The 27,097-nt window shown below is 38.5% G+C and overlaps 1 protein-coding gene and 1 long non-coding RNA gene across 2 annotated transcripts in view; one reads left to right on the top strand and one right to left on the bottom strand.

Moving 5' to 3' along the window:
* Positions 1 to 1,710: 1,710 nt before the first annotated feature.
* On the bottom strand, positions 1,711 to 13,389 carry LOC149130522 (uncharacterized). Its single transcript, XM_089343786.1, is given in 3 exon segments — positions 1,711 to 7,237; positions 7,239 to 8,454; positions 13,207 to 13,389. Coding segments are annotated over 2 exon segments (1,710 nt in total). The 5' UTR covers positions 8,129 to 8,454; positions 13,207 to 13,389; the 3' UTR covers positions 1,711 to 6,417.
* An 8,207-nt stretch (positions 13,390 to 21,596) lies between these two features.
* Positions 21,597 to 27,097, top strand: part of LOC149130521 (uncharacterized) — a 42,008-nt gene continuing 36,507 nt past the window's right edge. The window contains exon 1 of the long non-coding RNA XR_016238708.1: positions 21,597 to 23,198. This is a non-coding gene — a long non-coding RNA (uncharacterized LOC149130521). The remainder of the gene's footprint in view (positions 23,199 to 27,097) is intronic.

Raw genomic sequence — 27,097 nt, 5'->3', positions numbered from 1 at the left:
CTTAAATTCATACTTAGTCATTTTCGAAGCTTCCTAAATTCATGCTACGTATATATTCTATTCACCTAGATTTCATTGCTCTTTTAAAAATTACGATTTATGCATTGTTGTCTCTCAAATATTTAAAATCTACGATTAAGTGCCCTATCTCCTCGCTGACGGTACCTACCCACCCCTACCCATTTTCCTTTATTCAAAATTCTTATCGCTCCTTTGAAATTATGGCTTTTAAGTGTTGATTTCTCAGCCCAAGAATTACAGCGTGATGTGCTGCTTGACTGGTCCCCCTCTCTCTCTCTCTTTATATATATATATATATATATATATGATGATGATGATGATGATCTTTTCTCCCGCCATGCCTCTGTCTACCCCTCCATCCTCTCTAAATCAGTCCCTCTCTCTCTCTCTCTCGTAGTTTTTCCTTAAGGTTTTCAGGTTCTGGGTATATATAAATGAGAAATCCATTCTAAATTATCTCAATCTCTTCTCCGCTGACATACTACGACGAAGTCTCCAAGATGCAGATAAGATAGAGATTTTTATTTATTTACGGCCTCAAACATCTCATACCTTTCGCGCTTTAGTCTGCCCTCTATTATTTATCTTGTTTCTCTCCATGAAATTCAATTGAATTCAGTTTTTGTCTTAAATTCATACTTATTCATTTTCTAAGCTTCCTAAATTCATGCTACGTATATATTCTATTCACCTAGATTTCATTGCTCTTTTAAAAATTACGATTTATGCATTGTTGTCTCTCAAATATTTAAAATCTACGATTAAGTGCCCTATCTCCTCGCTGACGGTACCTACCCACCCCTACCCATTTTCCTTTATTCAAAATTCTTATCGCTCCTTTAAAATTATGGCTTTTAAGTGTTGATTTCTCAGCCCAAGAATTACAGCGTGATGTGCTGCTTGACTGGTCCCCCTCTCTCTCTCTCTTTATATATATATATATGATGATGATGATGATGATCTTTTCTCCCGCCATGCCTCTGTCTACCCCTCCATCCTCTCTAAATCAGTCCCCCTCTCTCTCTCTCGTAGTTTTTCCTTAAGGTTTTCAGATTCTGGGTATATATAAATGAGAAATCCATTCTAAATTATCTCAATCTCTTCTCCGCTGACATACTACGACGAAGTCTCCAAGATGCGGATAAGATAGAGATTTTTATTTATTTACGGCCTCAAACATCTCATACCTTTCGCGCTTTAGTCTGCCCTCTATTATTTATCTTGTTTCTCTCCATGAAATTCAATTGAATTCAGTTTTTGTCTTAAATTCATACTTATTCATTTTCTAAGCTTCCTAAATTCATGCTACGTATATATTCTATTCACCTAGATTTCATTGCTCTTTTAAAAATTACGATTTATGCATTGTTGTCTCTCAAATATTTAAAATCTACGATTAAGTGCCCTATCTCCTCGCTGACGGTACCTACCCACCCCTACCCATTTTCCTTTATTCAAAATTCTTATCGCTCCTTTAAAATCATGGCTTTTAAGTGTTGATTTCTCAGCCCAAGAATTACAGCGTGATGTGCTGCTTGACTGGTCCCCCCTCTCTCTCTCTCTCTCTCTTTATATATATATATATATATATATATATATATATATATATATATATATATATATATGATGATGATCTTTTCTCCCGCCATGCCTCTGTCTACCCCACCATCCTCTCTAAATCAGTCCCTCTCTCTCTCTCTCTCGTAGTTTTTCCTTAAGGTTTTCAGGTTCTGGGTATATATAAATGAGAAATCCATTCTAAATTATCTCAATCTCTTCTCCGCTGACATACTACGACGAAGTCTCCAAGATGCAGATAAGATAGAGATTGAATTCAGTTTTTGTCTTAAATTCATACTTATTCATTTTCTAAGCTTCCTAAATTCATGCTACGTATATATTCTATTCACCTAGATTTCATTGCTCTTTTAAAAATTACGATTTATGCATTGTTGTCTCTGAAATATTTAAAATCTACGATTAAGAGCCCTATCTCCTCGCTGATGGTACACCCGCCCTCCCACCCCCTCCACCGGAAGTGCATTCCTCTGTCATCCTCGGCTGTCTCCTGGAACCCATCTAGTGGCCTTGGCCATCCTCTCCCCTACCTTTGGGTAGCGCATTAAGTTTGAGTAATGTTTGCAAGTTGTAGGTACTGTTTTGCTTATGAATTCTTCCAATTGCAAGTTTTCTTTTCAGGTACACGACACTGCTTTCCCCCTTCCCAGGCTACAGGCCCACACCCCCAACACCCATACTGTTAGGGTTGGCACTCTCAACGTCGGCACGCTGAAAGGTAGATCTGGTGAAATTGTTGAGATGCTTGAACGGAGACGCGTAGATATGTGCTGCATCCAGGAAGTAAGATGGAGAGGAGGTTCTGAGAGGTTCCTCACAGGCAAAGAACACAGGTACAAGATTTTCTGGGCAGGGAACACTGACGGGGTCGGGGGCGTAGGAATACTTCTAGCGGAGAAATGGGTGGATAAGGTAATCGAGGTCGTTAGAGTAAGTGACAGAGTACTTAAGATCAGACTAGTGCTTCATCATAGATTAGCTACTGTCATCTCAGCCTATGCACCTCACCCGGGGCTACCAGATGGTCTGAAAGACCAATTCTATGACACCCTCTTGCAAACTACCTCGTCGACGAGTGACAGGGACCTTCTCTTTGTGGCTGGAGACTTCAATGGTCATGTCGGACGTCGTGCTGGAGGCTTCCATGGCATACATGGAGGCTATGGCTTCGGTTCCCGCAACGAGGAGGGAACCAAACTGCTGGAGTTCTGTGATACAACCGATCTTATGGTCTGCAATACCAACTTCAGGAAACCTGCCAGTCACCTAGTCACCTAGTGCTCCGGCAGACACTCTAGCCAAATCGACTACATCCTCGCCAGAAATAGGGAAAGAGGGCGGCTTATAAATGCCAAAACCTACCCTGGCGAAGAATGTACCCCACAACATAGATTAGTAGTTAGCGACTTTGGGATCAAGGCAAAATGGGTGCCCAGAATTAGACAGGCTTGGAGGAGAAGGGTGTGGAAACTTAAAGACCCTGCAAATGGACAGAGACTTAGAGACAAGTTACTTGAAGCATTTAACGAAATAGAAGGGGATATAGCATCATACAACGTGGAAGACAATTGGAGATTTCTGCGGGACAACCTGTTGAAAGCCACCGACCAGATTTGTGGGTGGTGTAAGGTCCCCTCCCGACCCAGAGTAACGTGGTGGTGGAACAAGGAGGTAGACAGGGCTATTAGACAAAAGAAACAGGCTTGGAAGGACTGGAAGAACGGTGGTAGCAGGGAATTGTACCAATGTGCCAGAAGGGAGGCTAGGTGACAGGTTTATTTAGCCAGAGGGGAAGCAGATAAGAAAAGATTTGCTAATGTTCTGCGCCGTGAGGACCAAAAACTCGAGGTATTTCGTGTTGCAAGACAGTGTAGGGGAGAGAATAATGATGTTGTAGGAGAGAAATGTGTTTGCATGGATGATGGTACGCTTGCACTAAATGAGGATGCAAAGAAAGAGGTCTGGAGATGCCACTACGATAGATTGCTTAATAAAGAGAATGAATGGGAGGAAGAGAGGCTGCCGTATGTCGACCCAATAGAGGGACCAGCTATCCGAGTTGATAGTACCGGGGTAGATAAAGCAATTAAGAGTATGAAGACCGGGAAAGCCCCCGGCCCATCAGGAATCACTGCAGAGACGCTCAAAATATCTGGCAGTGTTGGCTACAGCCTAGTCACCCGTATTACGAATCAGGTGATACACGAAGGAGTCATACCCAATGACTGGTGTAGCAGCACCATAGTAAACTGCTACAAAGGTAAAGGTGACGCTTTAGATACAAATAATTACAGAGGCATCAAGCTGTTAGATCAGGTTATGAAAGTTACAGAGAGGGTCATAGCCCAACTAATTAGGGAGCGAATCAATTTAGATGAGATGCAGTTTGGGTTCGTGCCAGGTAAAAGCACTACTGATGCCTTATTTCTAGTGAGACAGCTGCAGGAGAAATACCTAGCTAAGGATAAACATCTGTACCTGGCTTTCGTTGACATGGAGAAAGCCTTTGACAGGGTCCCCCGATCCCTTATCTGGTGGTCAATGAGGAAACTTGGGATAGAAGAATGGTTAGTGAGAGCTGTGCGAGCCATGTACAGAGATGCTGCCAGTAAGGTGAGGGTTGGAAATGAGTACAGCAATGAATTCCGGGTAGAGGTAGGGGTCCACCAAGGTTCCGTCCTCAGCCCCCTCTTATTTATCATAGTCCTCCAGGCAATCACAGAGGAGTTCAAGACAGGTTGCCCCTGGGAGCTCCTCTATGCTGATGACCTTGCCCTAATTGCGGAGTCACTATCAGAACTAGAGAAGTTTCAGGTGTGGAAGCAAGGTCTAGAATTGAAGGGCCTTAGAGTCAACCCAGCTAAAACCAAAATCCTAATAAGTAGGAAGGTAGATAAAACACAAACCCCTTCAGGTAGATGGCCCTGCTCAGTATGTAGAAAAGGAGTAGGTAGTAACTCTATAAGATGTACCCGGTGCAAGCTATGGACACATAAGAGGTGCAGCAACATCAAAGGCAGGTTAACTAGCAAGTTAGTTTTTGTTTGTGGCAGATGTTCAGGTGCAATAAAGACTGTAAACAAACAGGAAACAACTTCTATCTCATTCCAGGGTGAAAAACTAGAGGTAGTCGATAGCTTCCGCTATCTGGGCGACCAAGTTAGTAGTGAGGGTGGGTGCGCTGAAAGTGTAGCTGCTAGAATAAGAATAGCCTGGGCAAAGTTTAGAGAGCTCTTACCCCTGCTGGCGACAAAGGGACTCTCACTCAGAGTAAAAGGCAGACTGTATGACGCATGCGTACGAACAGCCATGCTACATGGCAGTGAAACATGGGCTGTAACTGCTGAGGACATACGTAAGCTCGCAAGGAATGAAGCCAGTATGCTCCGTTGGATGTGTAATGTCAATGTGAATACCCGTCAGAGTGTAAGTATCTTGAGAGAAAAGCTGAACATTAGAAGCATCAGTTGTGGTGTGCAAGAGAGACGATTGCGCTGGTATGGACATGTGGTGAGAATGGATGAGGATAGCTGCATGAAAAAGTGCCACACCCTAACAGTTGAGGGAACCCGTGGAAGAGGTAGGCCCAGGAAGACCTGGGCTGAGGTGGTGAGGCAAGACCTTCGTACATTGGGCCTCACCGAGGCGATGACTACTGACCGAGACCTTTGGAAATGTGCTGTGCGTGAGAAGACCCGGCAAGCCAAGTAAGATCGTTGCCAGTGCCCCTGGACTGGCTCTTGTGCGGGTGGCACATGAGATGCACCATTTTGAGCGTGGCCGTTGCCAGTACCGCCTGACTGGCTCCCGTAGGATTTTCGAGTGAGATCGTTGCCAGTGCCCCTGGACTGGCTTGTGCGGGTGGCGCATAAAAGACACCATTTCGAGCGTGGCCGTTTTCGTGTGGGTGACACGTAAAAGCACCCACTACACTCTCTGAGTGGTTGGCGTTAGGAAGGGCATCCAGCTGTAGAAACTCTGCCAAATTAGATTGGAGCCTGGTGTTGCCATCCGGTTTCACCAGTCCTCAGTCAAATCGTCCAACCCATGCTAGCATGGAAAGCGGACGTTAAACGTTGATGATGATGATGATGATGATGATATATATATATATATATACACATATATTTTTCTCTCCTCCCCAGTTGTTCAAATGCCTTCTCACAAACTGACATTGAAGAAAGAAGTTCCAATCATGCTTTTGAGAAATCTGGATCCTAAAAAGCTGTGCAATGGAACAAGACTGACTGTCAGGCAAATGCATCTACATCTTTTGGAAGCAACAATCCTCACTGGACAAGGAAAGGAAGAAAATGTGTTTATACCAAAAATTCCATTGATTCCAGCTGACACACCCTTTAAATTCAAGCGATTTCAATTTCCAAGAGTTAGTTTTTTCAATGTCAATTAACAAGAGTCAAGGACAATCACTGAAAATGGTTGGTTAGCCTTTCTCATGGTCAGTTCTATGTAACTTAGTGGTTCGGCAAAAGAGACTGATAGAATAAGTACTAGGCTTACAAAGAATAAGTCCTGGAGTCGATTTACTCGACTAAAAGGTGGTGCTCCAGCATGGCCACAGTCAAATGACTGAAACAAGTAAAAGAGTAAAAGAATATATACAAATGCATATAGCATTATATATATATATATATATATATATATATATATACTGATAATAACTGTACAGTGATGTTATCTCTGATATATGAAAATACATAACAAATAAATCAAGTTTCTTTCCTTCCATCTGGAAATATGTCATATGAATTATTGTTAGACGCTTCTCATATGAAAAACTTTTTGACACTGACCCAGTTATTGTTTTGTATGAACACATACATGTGTGGTTAACTGTGTTCTCTGAGCAAATGATTTACCACAGATGTTACAGAGATGTGGTTTCATTCCTGTATGAATGCGTCTGTGTATATATAGACAATCATGTCGAGAGAATGATTTACCACAGATATCACAGTGATATGGTTTCTCACCTGTATGAATGCGTTTGTGTCTGGTTAACCTCTCTAATTTAGGGAATGATTGACCACAGATTTCACAGTGATGTGGCCTTTTTCCTGTATGAATGCGTTTGTGTTGAATTAAGTTACCACCCTGAGCAAATGATTTACCACAGACATCACAATGATACGGTTTCTCTCCTGAATGAATGCGCTTGTGATCAGTTACACTACTACTCGTGGGAAATGGCTTACCACAGATATCACAGCGATATGGCTTCTCTCCTGTATGAATACGTTTATGAGTAGTTAAAGCACTCCCATCATGGAACGATGTTCCACAGATGTCACAATGAAAAGGTCTTTCTCCTGTATGAATGTATTTGTGTCTAGCTAAGCTAGTTTTCTGTGAGAATGATTTATCACAGACATCACACTGAAACAGTTTCTCACCTGTGTGAATATATTTGTGTCTAGTTAAGGTGCTTCCAGCAGAGAATGATTTACCACAAAGATGACACTGATATGGTTTTTCTCCTGTATGAATACGTTTGTGAGTAGTTAAATTACTTCTACCAGTGAATGATTTACCACAGATATCACAGTGATATGGTTCTTCTCCTGTGTGAATGCGTTTGTGTTTATCTAAGCTATCTACCTTAAAGAATGATTTGCCAGATATCACAGTGATGTGGTTTTTCTCCTGTATGATGACGTCTATGCGCAGTTAAGTTACTACTTTCAGAAAATGATTTACCACAGACATCACAGTGAAATGGTTTTTTTCCTGAATGTAAGCGTCTGTGTCTGTTTAAATTACTACTTGAAGGAAATGATTTACCACAAATATCACAGCAATATGGTCTTTCTCCAGTATGACTACTTTTGTGAGCGGTTAAAGTACTCTTAGTAGATAAAGATTTACCACAGATATCACAGTTATATGGTTCATCTCCTGTATGAGTGTATTTGTGCCTATTTAAGTTGCACCTACTAGTGAGTGATTTACCACAAATTTCACAGTGATATTGCTTTTCTCCTGTATGAATGCGTTTGTGTCTAGTTAGGTTACTTCCACCAGAGAATGCTTTCCCACAAACATCACAATGATATGGTTTTTCTCCTGTATGAATGTGTTTGTGTGTAGTTAAATTCCGTTTCACCGAGAATGATTTACCACAGATTTCACAGTGATAGGGTTCCTCTCCTGTGTGAGTGCGTTTGTGTATAACTAAATGATCTAACTTGGAGAATGATTTACCACAGATATCACAACAATATGGCTTTTCTCCTCTATGAATATATTTGTGTTTATTTACGTAACTATTGTGAGAAAATGATTTACCACAGATATCACAGCGATATGGTTTCTCTCCTGTATGAGTGTATTTGTGTCTGGTGAGGTTACTTTTTTGAAAGAATGATTTGCCACAGGTATCACAGCGGTATGATGGTTTATCTGCCTTTGTTGGTATCTCATCAGTAAAATCAATGCCTTCAGACTGTGATTTACATTCAAAATTGTTATTACACACTTCATTAGCCATTATTTTTCCTTCTCTCACCATGACAATCAAATGTTTTCTTCTTTCCTTTTATCCCAAACAAATACTTATTTTGCTCATCAATTGTGATCTCAATTAGTACCTAGAGATACTGGAAACTCTTGTACAATCCCAACTGAATTAAAATGCAAAAATGATCTTGTACACTCTCCATACTATAAAATAAAGAAATTTGTCATTCAGAGAAAATACGTTACTGTAACTCTCTCAATAGATTTGTGCAACCAGAACAATATCAGTTTGGTATAACATCTTGAATTCTTCAAAGATGATAAGTATTCTGTGTCCAAGGCAAAAGAAATTCTTTAATTCCACTGCTATATGGTATTCTGAAATAATGAAAATATAGTATAAATTAAAGAGGATATTTTAAAAATTGATATAAAACAGTGGAAATTTTACATTTCTTCAGTGTAAATCTTTAATCAAGTAACTAGAATTTACTTGTAGTGTGTTATTAAAATTACATCATACAAACTCATACGTGTGGTAGTATGGTAAGGACTTTGCTTCTTAATCACATGGTTCCAGGCTCAATCTCACTGCATGGCATCCTAGGTGAGTGTCTTTTACTACAGCCTCAGGCCAACCAAAGCTTTCTCAGTAGATTTGGTAGACAGAAACTGAAAGAAGCTTTTGCGTGCGTGTGTGTGTGTGTGTGTTTCTCATCCACCACTGCTTGACAACGGGAATCTGTGTCTAAAAATTCTTCAAGGCACTGCCCCAGCATGGCCTCAGTCTAATGACCAAAACAAGTAAAAGATTATAAACTACAGTTACAATTTCATATGGTATACGTGCTAAACTATAGAATAGTGGACATTAACATTCTTTGATCTCCAGAAACATCATTTATCTTTGCATCATTGTTATTGTTGGTGTGTAGCCCCTGGTCAGCTCTGAGTGACCAGAACTATGATCAAGAATATTCCATCTGTTTCTTTTGCATTGTGTAGCAAAGGCCACATAATCTAATATAGTCCTCAGTTTTCCAGAAATGAAAGGTCCACTTTCAAGGAAATGTATCTCCTAGCAGTGGAGAGGCCACATAAAGACATCCTTTGTAGTTCGTTGTTCTTGTTTAATTCTAGGTGAACCTGGTCTATGGGAATTCTTAACTTATGTACACATGCATACATACACATTTGAAATGTAAAAATTGTAAAACATAAAAATAGATTTTATGTTGTGCAAACATCATTTGATATAGAACTCAATGAATTATATATATATATATATATATATATATATATATATATATATATATATATATATATATATATATATCAGCATCATCATCGTTTAATGTCCGTTTTCTATGCTGGCATAGGACTGAGGTCTGGAGAGCCAGTGACTGCACCAGGCTCCAATCTGATCTGGCAATGTTTCTACAGATGGATGCCCTTCCTAATACCAACCACTCTGAGAGTGTAGTGGGTGCTTTTTACATGACACCGACACAAGAGCCAGTCAGGCAGGCCTGGCTTTGATCATATTCAGATAGTGCTTCTCATGTACCACAGGAACGGGGGCCAGTCAGTGGGTTCTGGCATCAGCCATGTTCAGATGGTGCTTTTTACGTGCCACTGGCACGTGGGACAGTTAAGCAGTCCTGGCATCGATCACGTTCAGATAGCACTTTTACTTGCCACCGGCACAGGAGCCAGTCAGCGGGTACTGGCAACGGCCACATTTGGATGGTGCTTTTTATGTGCCACTGGAACAGGAGCCAGTCAGGGGGCACTGGCCACAGCTACGATTTTGGTTTTACTTGACTCAACAGGTCTTGTCAAGCATATATCACCTGACACATCATGTGTGTGTATGTTACATAAGTTGAGTGCTTGGGGAGAAACTCTGGCTGTCAACTCTTGATACATTAAACAAATACATACATAAATATATATATATATATATATATATATATATATATATATATATATATATATATATATATATATATATAAAATAATAATAATAATATTAGGGACAAAATCCAAAATTACAGGTAAAAACTCAATTAAAATCAATTTATAAAAAATTAAAATTAAATTGAGCTTTATAGATAAAATATAGTTTTCCCTAAAACTATATATATATAAAGTGTAGTATATTGCCACTTAAGTGTGGCTGACCCCTAGGGGTGGATGTTACTGTTGCTTTTAGCCCCAGGAGGACATCTCCTCCAGCTGGCTTATCGACACACGACTGTGTCCTGTTTGCCCACCAAGGTCAGTAGCTATCGAACGCCGACGAAGGGAAATAACCCTGAAATCCGGATCCGTTCGTGCTGCAGATCGTGGTGAGAGGGATAACTTCCCTTGGCAAACAGGACACAGTCGTGTGTCGATAAGCCAGCTGGAGGAGATGTCCTCCTAGGGCTAAAAGCAACAGTAACATCCACCCCTAGGGGTCAGCCACACTTAAGTGGCAATATACTACACTTTATCGTGCAGTTACTGTTAATACTTCATTTAGAGAATTAACATTGCTTATATATATATATATATATATATATATACGTACATACATAAACATGGAGTGATTATAGCTATAAACATCTTGGTGGTGGATGCATGAATGATAAGGTACAAAACATGCTATAGCATGGGCGAATATAACCATTTCTGGCTCAGATCAAAGGGTAAGCTTTTTTTCCAGGCATGTTATGAGTTCCATGACATTAAAGAACAAAAACATTACATTGATAAAAAAAAAAAAAAGAGAGAAGTGAATAAAACTAAAAAAAAAACAACCTATAACTGTGATCTTTGTGTTTATCACATTCACTTTGTTAAACCTCAATTAGAATCAGAATGTTTAGCAGCTGCGGGAGAATTGATATGTAAGTATGCCCAAAATCTACAACATCTGAAATGTATTTGTAGAAAGTTTCATTAATCCTTTAGCATTTACTCTGTTAAATGTAATATTTATTTATTCACAATGTTTTGAATTAATCATGCATTATCTTGAAGTTTTGAGATGTCGATGAGGTAACTTAATTTCTAGAATGATATTGTAAGATTGGAGTGAGGGGCCACATCTGACCAGTTTGGAGGCAGGATTGTTGTTGTTGTTGTTGTTGGCACTCCGTCGCTTACGACATCGAGGGTTCCAGTTGATCCGATCAACAGAACAGCCTGCTCATGAAATTAACGTGCAAGTGGCTGAGCACTCCACAGACACGTGTACCCTTAACGTAGTTCTCGGGGATATTCAGCGTGACACAGTGTGACAAGGCTGACCCTTTGAATTACAGGCACAACAGAAACAGGAAGTAAGAGTGAAAGAAAGTTGTGGCGAAAGAGTACAGCACGGTTCGCCACCAACTCCCTGCCGGAGCCTCGTGGAGCTTTAGGTGTTTTCGCTCAATAAACACTCACAAAGCCCGGTCTGGGAATCGAAACCGCAATCCTATGACCGCGAGTCCGCTGCCCTAACCACTGGGCCATTGTGCCTCCACGGAGGCAGGATATAACCAGTTTAAATGCTAAAGAGTTAAAGAATATCCATTTTCTGGAAGTTATGATGAAAGAAAGTCAATAGGGGAAAGGCTACATTTGTGCAGGTATAGCATACATTATGCTGGAACTAGCTTATTACATGGGATAATTTTGGCATAGCAGAGTTGTGACCACAGCACACTTTTTAACCCTAACCATTTCACTTTTTGGTATTTTCAGAAAAATTTTGTGAATTTGTTTCTCACACTGTATCTCGTACAAATTATGCAAAAAAATATTTTTCTTTTCAATTTTTCCATTCGCACCCTACTCCATATAATCTAAATTTTTTTCTTTTTTTTCAAACTTGTTTTTTAACCATACTTTTAAAATACAACAGTTCAAATCTCCATTTGTTTACTTTTTTACTTGTTTCAATCATTTGACTGCGGCCATGCTGGAGCACAGCCTTTTTAGTCGAGCAAAACGACCCCAGGACTTATTCTTTGGAAGCCTAGTACTTATCCTATCGGTCTCTTTTGCCCAACCGCTAAGTTACGGGGACATAAACACACCACCATTGGTTGTCAAGCGATGCTGGGAGGACAAACATAGACACACAAACATATACACACACACACACACACATATATATATATATGTATATATATATATATATATATATATATATATATATATATACGATGGGCTTTTTTCAGTTTCAGTTTCCACTCACAAGGCTTTAGTCGGCCTGAGGCTATAGTAGAAGACACTTGCCCAAGGTGCCATGCAGTGGAATTGAACCCAGAACCATGAGGATGGTAAGCAAGCTACACCACACAGTCACTCCTACGCCTTTAGTAACTTTATTTTATTTATTTTTATTTTTTATTTTTTTTTTACAAATATTCACTACCTAACAAAAACTACAGCAGTTAAGCAAATGGCCTTCTCTGAATACATTTAAAACACTATAACATATTTAGAACGCTATTTCAGAAAATTACCTCGGTTCTGTTTGAGGATAAAGACAAATTTAGATGGGACAAAATGAGTAAGACAAGGTGGGGTAAATTTGCCTCTTAAATTCTCCAGAATTACATTCGAAAACACACAAACACAATATCCATTCTTAGAAATCCAACAAAAACTTTAAATATTTAGGTTGAATGAAAGAGGGAAGATGGGGAAATGAAACCTGATACGAAATGAACGACACGCGACTAAATAAAAAAAAAACTCAATGTATTCTCTATAACTTCATGATCCACTTACTGTTTAGCCCAAGGGTGGTCCGTTACTGAGATTAAAACAAACAAAAAATTTTAATTTAAATTTTCATCCAACACCAAGTAAATCCATGTCTGTGTGTGTGTGTAAGAAAAAAAACATTTATTAAGTGAAGAAATCTTAAAAATTAGTCATGACTCATTTACCCCAGGTTAGACATAATTTTTTGAAACTTGAAAATTATCGAATTAGACATAGTGAGGGGAAAAAAATTGACATGAAATAAAACACAGAAAAAGAATATTGATTGTTAAGCAGCAAGAATTATCCAGATATTTTATTAGCAACCTTAATTACAATCAGGTCAGAGTTGAGGGGAACATTTCTAGAAAACAAATACCTCACCTGGTTATGTTTCAAACTCTCTCAACTTCAACAAAAACTCTGCTAACCAATTTCTCTCAAAGATGATTCAAAAGGACAAAGAAAATAATGAAAAACCAGAAATTATTCGTTTTGCTGTCCCTCACACCTTATATTTATTCTCATAAAACAACAGAGAAAACAAATTAGTTGAATATAGAAAGTATATACCTTGTGAATGATAAATATATAAGACGGAGGAATGAAATGATGAGAAAGTGTCAAGTCTGAAGATGGAGAGAGGAAGTACAGGAACGCAGTGAATGAGAGACGAGGGAGCACGGTATTAAATTATATTGGAGATTTTTAAAACGGGACACCGGAACTATTCAGACAAGATTAATTTGTCAATAGTTTCTCCTACTTGATATGTTAGTTCTATGATGTGCAGTAATTATCTCTTTATAAGGTGAATGTTTATGCTTGTGGTTAAATCAAGGAGCCTCTACCCGGTCACTCGACACGCTAAAAATAGCAGCCAAAGTATCCCCCTACCTTAATCATACGCCCATTATATGTAATGTCCAAGATTGTCCCTATAAAGACGGTTTGCTGAAGGCTGGAATGTCTTTAGTGATAGGTTTGCTGTATCAGGGTTGATTTGAGGCTAAATAACAAAATTATTACTGAGACAGACCAACGGCAGAGCCTGTATGTGGTTGCATGAACTGCTAGAAAAAGTAGCCAAACTTTTTTTTATATACAGAATAGAGGGGGAGAGGGAGAGAGAGGCGAGCTGGCAGAATTGCACGCGCACTGGATGAAGTACTTAGCGGTGTTTCACCTGTCACTACATTCTGAGTTCAAAGTTCATTGGGGTTGACTGCCTTTAATTTTTCAGGGTCAATAAATCAAGTGCCAGCGAAACATTAGGGGCCAATGTAATTAACTAGCCCCCTCCCCCAAAATTTCAGGCCTTGTGCCTACAGTACAACAGAAATACACACACACACACACGCACACACACACACACACACACACGCACACACACACACACATATATATATATATATATATATTCATTTGTGTATATCTGAACCCTACCCCATATCAATATCACTTGACAACCTATGTTGGTCTGTTTACATCCCTATAAATTAGTTTGGCAAAAGAGACTGATAGAATAAATACTAGGTTTGCAAAGAGTAAATCCTGGGGTCAATTTGTTCAATTAAAACCCTTTAATGTGGTGCTCCAGCATGGCTGCAGTCAAATAACTGAAACAAGTAAAAGAATAAAAGAATGTATATATATTTAGATGCAGAGTTTCCCAACCAGGGGTGCATGCACTGCTTCGAGATGTGAGATAGCATTCCAAAGGGTGTGAGTAGGGCCAGATTTATATAGGGTGAAAGAGGGTAATTGCTCCAGGCACCTTTATTCTTATATAAATTATCTAAGGGGTGTGAGAACATATTAAAGGTTTTTAGAGGGGTGGAGCATAAAAAAGGTTGGGAACCACTGATAAATAGACAGCTGTGAGATTTGGCTGCTATTTCTTGCAGTAACTCTAGCATATATTAAGTATTGAAACATGATATATTTAAATTTCTTTCCTTTCTCCTTCCCTCTCAGTATTTTCTGTATCCTTCTTCACATATATTTTTGCTCGAGTCTTGCTGTTGTTTCTAGCATATGAAATGTCTCAGTTTAATGGACTCTTTGTATTTCTTTTTGTTTTGCATGACTAATAGGTGTAGAATTTATAGACTGAAGTTTATTTCAGAAGTACAGTAGATTGGAGGGGCATTTGGCTGCTATTTCAAACATCTCTAACTATCATTTTCATAGGCTTCAATATTTATCAGCTCATATATAAATATGAATGGAGTTACATGAAGTAGTATGGTGTTGTTTCAACGTAGATTTGGCTGCTATTTCTAGCAGTCCTTGCTTTCATTTACTTCTTATACATCATGAATTTCATTTTCTTTTTTAAATTAGACTTTAATTTCCTTTTAATTATTCCAATGAAATTAATACAAAACTGAAAAGCAGTTACAAATGCACAATTAAATAAAAGTTGAAGCTAGAAACAACAGCTAAATGAATGTATTACATATTTTTTTATAAAGTCTCCTTTCCAAAACTTTGTGTCTGGGTTTGGTTTCTTCTTTCAGTAGTAGGGACTGAGTGAATATGTTTGGGGTCGATTTTCTGAAATAAAATCCTTGAGACTGGTGCCCCCAAATTAACATAAACAACAAGAAGACTACGAATATAATCAGCAGAGAAAGGAATGGAACCCACATGTCAGAGTATATCTTGGAGTAGTTTAGGAATGTGTGTGAGAAGATGTGAACAAACAAATCAATTCATATATATATATATATATATATATATATATATATATATATATAATTATGTGTATTTCTTCTATCTTAATGAATAAAAATTCTTCTGATAGAATAAATGGGTTAATAGAAACCAATGTAGCAAAGAACACAAAATAACTGTGGTTAGCTCCTGTTTTTAAGGCAGGAACTCCTTGAAATTTTGGGTATTTGAGTATATTTAAGAATTTAAGGATTGGAGAAAACGCATGTTATAATTGCATACTTTATTCCTACATATGTTTCAAAGGATTACAACCTGTGTGATCCATAGGGATCTTTGATATTAAAATTGTAACCTTCTCATCAGGGAAAGCATGGGAATCGTCTTAAACGTAAGACATTATGACCGATTATGAAAACAATAGATGGATAAGGTTATGACTTGATTCATTTGAAAAAAACCATTAGAGAATTGGACGCTGCCAGATAGTGGGTTGGACAACACATACCAATAAATGTGTGAGAACGTACATGCATACATAAATACACATACACAAACACACACATATACATGCATACTGATACACACACACACACATATACATACATATATGCGCATATACACATACATACACATGTGCACCCTTATATACATATGTATACATATATATACATATATATACACACACACACATATATATACATATACATACACACCCATATATATACACACACTCATACGTCCACATTTATACATATGCACATACGTACCCACGCATATACAAATATACACATGTGTGCGTGTCCCCCTATACACACATATGTATCCATCTACATATACACACATGTATAAATAGAAATATATTCATGCACATACACATAGCTATACATCTACGCCTATTACCTAATCAAATAAACAGATTCGCATATACATAAATACATACGCAAACACACGCATGCACATACATACATACATACAAATACATATACATATACATATATACATATATATACATATATATACATATATATATATGTGTATATATAAAAGAAAAATAACTCAAGTGTTTAATATATACACATATATACACACACCCACATGCATACGTCCACATATCCATATATGTGTGTGTGTGCATGCATACATATACATATACATACGCATACATATACATACATATATATTTTTTGTGTACACACACACACACACATACACATATACACACATACACACATGTGCACATACATATACATACATAAACGCACATACACGTATACATACATAAATACATACACAATTATACATGCTTACATATACGTAGATTTGTACACATACACACACACACACACACACACACACACACATATATATATATATATATATATAAATATATATATATATATATACTCACAAGCATACATACCCCCCCCACACAGGTATACATGTATACATACATACATACAGATACACTCATCCACACACCTATATACCCATATACATACATATATATATATATATATACATATATACATACACATACACATACATACATATATATGTATATATACATATATATATATATATATACATATATATATATATATATATTCTTATATATATATATATATATATATATATATATATATGTGTGTGTGTGTGTATATACACATGGATACACACGTGGACACGCACATTCACATAAACTTGTATACGCAATCATATACACACATTTATATTTACACATATATAAACATCTAAACGTTTACTTATATTTTTTTTTTTAATAAAAATAAAGATAGAAAATACATCTACACAAATATGCTCCCATACTTATTCACAAGTACATTCATATTTGAACATATAAATAAACCTATGTTTTAATAAATACATTTTTACACAAAAATATCCATACATCCAAAAAATCATACGTAAATGCATATTTATATATTTTTAAAAAATAATATTGATAAGAGTCAGAACAAGGGTAAGAGTGAAATTATAAATGATAATGCGTATATGTACACAGAAAAATCAGTTAAAACACTTCTATTTTATGCAAAACCCTAAATATGTATACACAGACACACATAAACACACACACACACACACACACACACACACACACACACACACACACACACACACACACACACACACACATATATATATATATATATATATATATATATATATATATATAGTTCAAAAACACAATAACAAAAAAACAAAAAAACAACAAAGTGAGGACGTGATATGGATAGTATTATTGGACGCTCAGGAAAGGAAAGAGAGATACATATATATACATATATACATATATATATATATATATATATATATATATATATATATATATATATATATATATATATATATATATATACATACACATACACATATACATATACACATTATCTCTCACAGATACACGCGTATATATAAAAAAAGACCCATACCGGTATGTTCATACGTACATAAATTTAGTATGTTATGGTTATTACAATGGTTTATCAAGATTTAAAATATACTCTAATTAAGGTTAATAAATTACGAAAGTATAGATAAATAATTAGAATCGTAAGTAATTTTAATCTTCTAACCTTTGAGGGAAAAATTAATGTGTTTTATTAGAACTATTTTAAGTATTTACTTATTACGGGTACATATGATAGCGTTTTATAAAAACCTTTATTTCTATTTTTATTTGAATGCAGAATATGTATGTTTTTGCCAATGTTTGCATTTGTAAGAATGTTCAATGGAATTATTAACTAGACAATTCCTTGAAAATAAAATAAAAAGAAATTCTGTTACACATAAATCACAGAATTTTCCACCCTTTTCATATGGCTTAGAAATAGAAAGAATAAGCCAGTCTAGTTTAAATTTAATGTTATTATCTTTAAGATCCCAAATTAGTTTGCTAAGGCTCGTGGTATTACGTTTGCTTCTATCTCTAAAGGATGAAAAATGGTTAGAAATCTAGTGGATAAAGGTGTAGAGGAAGAACCTACGTAAAAGTAATTATTTTTGGGAGTACTAACTTGACATTGGTAGATAGTGTTTCTGAGTCTCACATTTTCACTTAAAAAACTAATTCTTTTGGAATTGACTTCTGAAATAATGATTTTGTTGTTATGACTATTACTATTATGTGTCGTGTTATTAATATTGTTCCCTATATTATTATTATTATTAGTGTTATTATTGTTATTTTGGTAAGGGTTAATAATGTTTGGTTCAATGATATTACTGTGTGAACTCTCTAGTGGATGCAAAAGCCTCATATTGTGTGCAGATATTATCTGTGAAATGTTCTTCATGTTAGAGAAACCGAATCTAACCTTGTGTGTATTTATGACTTGGGAGTAATGAGAGTGTTTAGGAAAGTTCTTATTTATAGCGTTTTGGAACTGGGATACCAAGTTTGATTTTACATTTTTACTGCAAGGAAGAACTACCCAGACATATTTATTAGGTTCTGGATTAGAATGTTTTCCTGTATTGTTTATAAATAGTCTTAGTTTATTATTATCATTGAGACAAGGTTTTATTTGACTTTTATTTCCCTTATTTCGTGAAAGGATGTTAATCTTGTTGCTATCGTTAGGTAATTTATGGTTGGGGTTATCTTCGTATTTATTGTTATTATTTAAATTAAAAGCTTTATCATTATAACTATTGCTATTAAAAATATTATTATTACTCATATCGGTTTCATAATTAGAATCTATATAATTAACCTTTTCTCTGTAACCTGCTTTTGATAAAGCTAAATTGTAAAATTCAGCCTCCTTATTGAAGATGCATTCATTCGTAGAAAGATTGGATAGTCTAAGAGAAATATTTTTGACCAAATTTCTCGTTACTGAATTTGGATGATTGCTGGATTTACTGATATATTTTAGGTTAGTGGAGGGTTTGTGATACGGGAAGAATGTTTTAGTGTGTAGATCTAAAGTGACGTCCAAGAAGTTAGCTATAGATGTTTCATCTTCAAATACTATACTAAAGCCCATTCTGCTAAAAAACCTAGCTAATTTATTTTTAACTTTTTGTATTTTTTGATTTGTGGTGTTCTCTAAGTATAATAGACAATCGTCTCTGTATAGACCACCCATAACATTTGGGAATTGGTCTTCTAATTCGTATAGAATGTATGTGCATATTAAGTCAGCTATTTGAGCTGAATCAGAACTTCCCATCGGGACGTCGAATCCTTCTGGGGTGTCCTTACGTATCCATAGTTTTTTATTAAACTTAATTATGGAATTTCTAGCTGCTTTAATGACTTTAAATTCGTCTCTAGGCATACCCGCCTTCTTGTGAGCAAACCAAAGTGCTTTATTTAAAATAATGGGGTTAATTGAGGGATAGAAATTAGAAATGTCAAATTGGATAAATTTGGCATTGTTTTTGTTGTTAATATTGCGAAACCAGTCAACTACCTGCAAAGAATTAGACCATAAACTAAGTTTTAATTTGTTAACTAAAGTGGGAATGTATTTATCAAGTATATTTTTACTAAGGATACCAATATCTGATTTGGATGGACAAATTAGGCGTAATTTTGGGCTATTCCAAAAGTTTGTCTTATGGTCTTTTAAAACGAAATAAGGTTGTTTTGGGTTTAAGGGCTCAGTTCTTTTTTGCAAATCATATTCCTCCATAATTTTTTTCGCTTCAAGGTTAGCATTCCTAAATGTTGTTTTACTTGTGATTCGGTAGTTTTTTTCTATTTCTCTTTTTAGAAGATCATTGTAATGTTCCTTAGGTAATTTATACATATTTCCTGTTTGTCAGACTTGACTAGTAATCCGCTAATGTTATTTATTTCCTTCGTTAAGTTGTTTAGGTATCTGAGGTGTTTATTTCTTAATAGTGATTTCTGAGTGTATATATATATGTGTGTGTGTGTGTATGTATATATATATATATATATATATATATATATATATATATATATATATATATATATATATATATATATATATATATATATACAGGTGCACATATGTATGTATATGTATATATATATATGTGTGTATCAATATGCATGTATGTGTGTGTTTGTGTATGTGTATTTATGTATGCATGTACGTTCTCACACATTTATTGGTATGTGTTGTCCAACCCACTATCCGGCAGCGTCCAATTCTCTAATGGTTTTTTTCAAATAAATCAAGTCATAACCTTATCCATCTATTGTTTTCATAATCGGTCATAATGTCTTACGTTTAAGATGATTCCCATGCTTTCCCTGATGAGAAGGTTACAATTTTAATATCAAAGATCCCTATGGATCACACAGGTTGTAATCTTTTGAAACATATGTAGGAATAAAGTATGCAATTATAACATGCGTTTTCTCCATTCCTTAAATTCTTAAATATACTCAAATACCCAAAATTTCAAGGAGCTCCTGCCTTAAAAACAGGAACTAAACCACAGTTATTTTGTGTTCTTTGCTACATTGGTTTCTATTAACCCATTTATTCTAACAGAAGAATTTTTATTCATTAAGATAGAAGAAATACACATAATTATATATATGTATATATATATATATATATATATATATATATATATATAGGCGTATATATATTTTGTCCACGTTTTTTGCTACGTCCTGTACCCAGATCTGCATCTATTTTTACATGTAGATGTAGGTATGTACATACATGTATGTATATACGCATATACTCATATTATTTATATATATATATATATATATATATATATATATATATATATATATATATATATATATATATATGTGTGTGTGTGTGTGTGTGTGTGTGTGTGTGTGTGTGTGTGTGTGTGTGTGTGTGTGGCTGTATGGTAAGTAGCTTGCTTACCTCACACCTGTTTTTTTTCTGTCTGCCGGTAAGAATTTTTGCTGCTATTGTTGACTTTGCTATAATTGTTATCGCTGTTGTTCCGTGAAGGATTGCCATTACTGAACAGTTGAACCATATTTTTTCCCGGTCTTACCGGGAAATATTTCAAAAATATATACATTGACTTTCTTGACCATTGCGGCATCTTTGTTTTTAAATATTATTGCCAAAAAAAAAAACTGTGAATAGTCTTTTTAGATTGTTCTGTGCCCCTCCCCCGAACGGGGGTGGGTTTTGAAACATCTTTGTCCTCTTTTGGAGGAGAACATGTTTTTTTCACAGCTTGAAAAATATTTTTTCATAGGTTTCCCTGTTTAAAAATATTTCTTCATAGGATTCCCAGTTTGTGTTAAAAACTGCTATTATGTCTATTGAATTTATTTCGTAAAAGGAGTCACTCGTTGAGAGTGGAAACATGGCGAAAAAACTTTCAGCGGTTGCCGAAGTGGTAACCGAAAATATCGAAATCGATATAAACAAGCTCGGTGAGCTGTTTAAAAGAATGAAGCATGAGGGTGGTGATGTAAAAATATCACCCTCAGCTTCGGTTATTAATACGGAGAAACAGACCGTGATATTTAAAACCTTTTGTCCAAAAGACAAAAGGTTTAAACATTTCGAAAAAGATACCATCGAAAAATGCCTGTCCCCGATTTAAAGGGACATAGTTCATATCGCCAGGGGACGGGCATATGGAGTAGTAGAGGTTCGTTTCTCGGGGGAAGAAGTGGCCCGAGGGCACTCTGTGTGTCTCCTAAAAACGAAAGAGGTGATACTTCTTCCGACCTACATGGGTCGCAGAACATCAAGAGTAAAAATATCAGAAGTACCAACAGAAGTCGACCCTGTAGAGGTGGTGGCTGCCCTGTTGTTCAACAGGGCAGAAAAAATTAAAATATTACAAGTATCATGCTCTTCCCTGCAATATTGGCAACATCCTTATTCAGGGGACACAAGAAGACCTTCAGGAACTTCCCGAAAGGGTGCTCGTGGGCGAGAATGTTGCCCTTAAGGTACAGGTTGAGGGCAGAAAGCCCACCTGTTATGCTTGCGGCAAAAGGGCCACATTCAAGTGGATTGTCCGGAAGTAAAGAAAAGAAGAGAAGCAGCACAGACACCAGGCCCTTCAGAAAACCCCCCAAAACCCCGTCCTCACAAATTCATCGACCCCGACACTAACAAAAAATCTCACTCCCTCTGTTTCAGTGCCTACCCAACAACAAACTGGAAAAATTACCCAGTCCCCTCATACACAAGCCCCAACACTACCCCCCCCCCCACCTCTGTGAAAATTGCGGAACCACCTGAACTCAATATAACTCGCCCAGAAAACAGCATGGAGACATCAGAGGGGGAGTTTAGAACTGGGAAAAAAATAGGAAAAAAAGAACACATGAATTGTTCCCGTCCACATCCCCTACAAAAAATAAAAGCAATACAGACAAGACACCACAGACACCCAAAAAATCCCGCCCAGCAGACCCAGAAAAAAAAGAAGGAAAAAAAACTATGATGATGATGACATGAAAAGCGAACTTGTGTTGATCGAGTTCGATACGAGAGACGACTATATCAGGGACGTAGTGTTGCCACACCACACTACAAGACTTTATAAACAACTGAAGGGACATAAGCAAAGATGTGCTTGGATTGGCGAAGAAACATTCAGGCAGCTGAAGGCTTGGCACCCGAAATCAATCAGGAAATTGGACAAGATGCCAAAATACTTAGAGAAAGAGGAAAGGGGAGGGGCCGACGAGTGCATGGCGAGATCGGTGCCAACCTCTCCAGTAAAACGTAAGTAGAACCTTTTCTTCTTTCAAATGGCCTCTCTTAACATTGGATGTTTAAATGTGCATGAGCCGTGTTCAAAGTGGAAGCAGGCATGTTTCCTCGACGACCTCAGATCGCACGATATACATGTGATGGTTGCTTACAGAGACCAAGCTGGACAGTCTACGAACCTTCTCGCCTCTCCTGAATGGCTATGAGAAAATCATGTCTCCTGGCCAGACCGGGGGACGAGGGGATGTAGTGGTACTGATCCGCAATGGCTTGGCTCTGCAGACAAGTACAGTCTATGTGGACCCTGAAGGTGGGCTTGGTCGTCCTTGATGTGACATACAGCAGAAAGGCTTTCAGGCTGATCGGACTCTATGCACCATGCGCTAGAGGTTTCCAAACTGACTTTTATCGGCGCCTAGAGGGCTTTCTCGTGACGTCGAACACATTAGTAGTGTTAGGGGACTTCAACGCTATTGTTGACGCTCGCATTGAGTGTCGGCTCGGTTGATAGAAAAGTGAACTCACGTCTCGTCGATCTGCTTAAGCGATTTCAGCTGGCAGACCGTTACAGGCTTGAACATCTGAACGTGCCAGAGTGGACCTGGATGAGTGGCAATGGAAGGTTCAAGTCTTACCTAGATAGGATAGTAATAAGAATTATAGATAAGCCTAGTTTTACTTGTCCACAACTTGTCCAAGTGTCCTACACTGATCATAGAATGGTTAAGTGTAGGTTGGACGTAGATAGTACAACTAGTAGAGGACCCGGCTACTGGAAGCTGAACAAGACTATTTTGATTTGTGAGGCACACCGTAGTCGGATTAAGGAGTTAGTACAGAGGGCGTTAACCGGTACTGTGGTTAATAACCGGTGGTGGTTCGCCCTCAAAAGAGTCATTCCTTTCGAGTCTAATTAGGTTTAGCAAACAGCTAAGACTAGATAGGACTAGAGTAGAAGGGCAGCTAGTGAAGAACTTAGAAGAGGCGCTGAGGTTGGGCTCTGCATTCCACATTCTGGCAGTGAGAACGGCATTGGACCGTCACCTCAAAGCGAAACATGAGGGGTGTAGAGTCCAGGCTAAAGTGAGAGCATTGGGCCGTGAGGGAATTAACGTTGCCGGATGGGCCCGCACGGTAGAAATCCAGCGTGGCAACGACGCCACAATAAGGTCTCTTGTTATCGAAAAAGTACGCACGGTCAAGGAACGGGACGAGATGTGCGAGGCGCTTCAAGAGCACTTTGCCAAGTTGTTCGGGAGGGGCGGGATGCTTGATCATGGTGAGTGACTTCCTGTCTGGTGGCCCACGTCTCTCGGCAAGGAAGGCTGAGTGCTGTGAAGGACCAATCACAGCCGAGGAGTTGATCGAGGTGCTGGGCGAATGCCTCGGAGACATGTCGCCGGGTCTCGATGGTCTGCCCTATGAATTTTATAAAAGTATGCCAGACATGTTCGGGCACCTACTGGCCAGCGTTTACGCTAACTGGCAACAGAATGAGAGAATTCCCAAGTCTGCGAGCCGAGGGGCAGTGACGTTGATCAGAAAGGACCCGAGCAAGGGGGACGAGATAGGGAACTTTAGGCCCATAACTCTGTTAAACACATAGTTAAAGATTTTGGCCAAGGTGCTAGTGAAAAGGTTGGCGCGGGTCGTGCGCGAACTTGTTGGGGAAGCACAAACTTGTGCTACTCCGGGCAGGTCGATACACGACAATCTCCACCTTATACGCTACTCCTTAGTGACGGTAAGGAAACTTTCTGGCTTTGCAGGAGGTGCACTGGTGCATTTTGACCAGTCTAAGGCGTTTGATAGGGTCGACCATCGGTACTTGACGGCGTTCTTGAGAAAGTTGGCCTAGGCCCGACCTTCCGCGGTTGGATTGCTGCTTTGTACAGCGACATCGAGTCTGTCGTCAAGGTGAATGGGTTCTTTTCGAAACCGTTCAGGATCGAGCGTTCAGTTCGTCAGGGGTGTCCCCTATCCTCGCTTCTGTGTGTGTTAGCTCTGGAGCCATTGCTGCAGAAGTTGGAGGCACTAGGGGGCGCTCCGCTTGATCTATGGTGTGGAAGGAGAGCTACAGCGTACGTGGATGACATCTCCATCATCGTAGCGGATGAGGGCCAGATTCCAGTGGTAGAAAACGCCATCAAAAGTTACGAGGCGGTAGCAGGAGCAAAGGTCAACAAGGACAAGTCAGTCGGTTTGCAACTCGGCACCTGGAGGGGTAAGCCGATGGTGTCCAATGACGTCGTGGGGCGTTGGACGCAAGGTCCTGTTAAGTTGCTTGGAGTCTGGATAGGTCCAGAGCTCCAGATAGAGAAAAATTGGAGCGAGGTGGCCAGCAAGGTGACTGCTCTAACCCAGACCTAGTCTGGACGGGCGTTATCCTTGCTAGGAAGGGCGGAGGTGGTGCAGATGTTTATAGCATCAGTAATGACCTACCGCCTGACTGTGGTGCCATGCCCCGATTTGTGGTTCAATAAGTTGGAGAGAATCCTTTTCCGCTTTTTGTGGAAAGGAGGAAAACCACTTGTAAAGTGCTCTGTCTGCTGCCAGAAACCGCTGAAGGGTGGGCTAGGGATGCCTTGGCTGAGGATGCAAAAATTCGCGTTGAGGTTGAGGCACCCGTGGCTTTACCTGGATGGAGAACAGGTGTAGTCACCACACATTTGGTTCTTCCTCCCCAAGTTAGTGTCCCTAACGGACATTGGTACATGGATTAAGCAGAGACCTAAGCTGGGAGACTGGCATTTGGAGTGCCGCCAGGCGCTCCAGCTACTCTCTCGGGCGGGCAATACCGACAGTAGGAGTTCCACCATGGACTTTTATAGCAGGTTAGTGGAATCTATGTCAGAAGACGCCTTGGGGGACACCCTGGGCTACAATGAAAGTCAGTTGGTCAGCCTGTTTAGGAGAACGTTCGGGCCGGGGTATCTGGATAATTACCAGAAATCCCTGGCTTGGCAATGTTTCCAAGCAGCGTTACCTGTTCGTGACAAGCTGTCAAGGCACGGAAGTGCCGTCTCGCTGACATCTCGAGATGTGAGCAAGATAGGGAAACCGTCTTGCACACATTCGTGGAGTGTTCGGAGTTGTTGGGACTGATAGCTTTTGCAGAACAACTGTTGTCAGTGATGGGAAGAGTACATCTATCAGCTGAGTCTATCATCGAGACTGTACCACCTCCTTTCCTTAACAGGGAAAGGAAGGCCTGTTTTTTTTCTGCGTAGTAGCCATACTGAAAGAAACAGTATGGAAGACGCGTGTGAAAGGTATAGTGACAGGTACCTTTGTCTCCGGCCAGGGGTTGGTTAACTTTTTCAGTTACCACCTCAGTAGTAAAATCAGGCTGGAGAGGAAGTGCCTATCACGGGATATGTTTGCGAAAAGATGGAAGTCTGTGGAACGCAAGCTGAGTGTGATTGGTACCAAGTAAGTGAGGTCAATTTGGGAAGCAAAGGTTCTACCAGGATGATCGGGTGCCTTCCTTCTAGATGCCTCGCTGCAAAACGCAATGATTCTTGTATCTAATTTTTACACTAATTTTTAATCATATTATTTTTGTAAAGAAAACGTTTAAGCTACTCCCCCTTATGTTTGTCTGTCCTTGTTCGTCCCCTCTTTGTAATGCCTTCATAGCAAATCGCTAATGAAATAAAGTAGCTTTCTTACCAACCACATGGTTCTGGGTTCAGTCCCACTGCGAGGCACCTTGGGCAAATGTCTTCTACTATAGCCTCGGGACGACCAAAGCCTTGTGAGTGGATTTGGTCGACGGAAACTGAAAGAAGCCTGTCGTTACGCATAGCATTCCTTTATTGGACACCAAACTCCGCTTGCGAAGACATGGTGAGGCAAGCGAAAGCGAAATCATGATGGCGCTTGTACCAGTGGAGCACTAAGAGCACTGT

The sequence above is a fragment of the Octopus bimaculoides genome, chromosome 28 (assembly GCF_046866305.1).
Source record: "Octopus bimaculoides isolate indiv1 chromosome 28, ASM4686630v1, whole genome shotgun sequence".
NCBI lineage: Eukaryota > Metazoa > Mollusca > Cephalopoda > Octopoda > Octopodidae > Octopus > Octopus bimaculoides.
The sequence above is the reverse complement of the archived record's forward strand: the minus strand, read 5'-3'. Positions and strand labels throughout refer to the sequence as shown.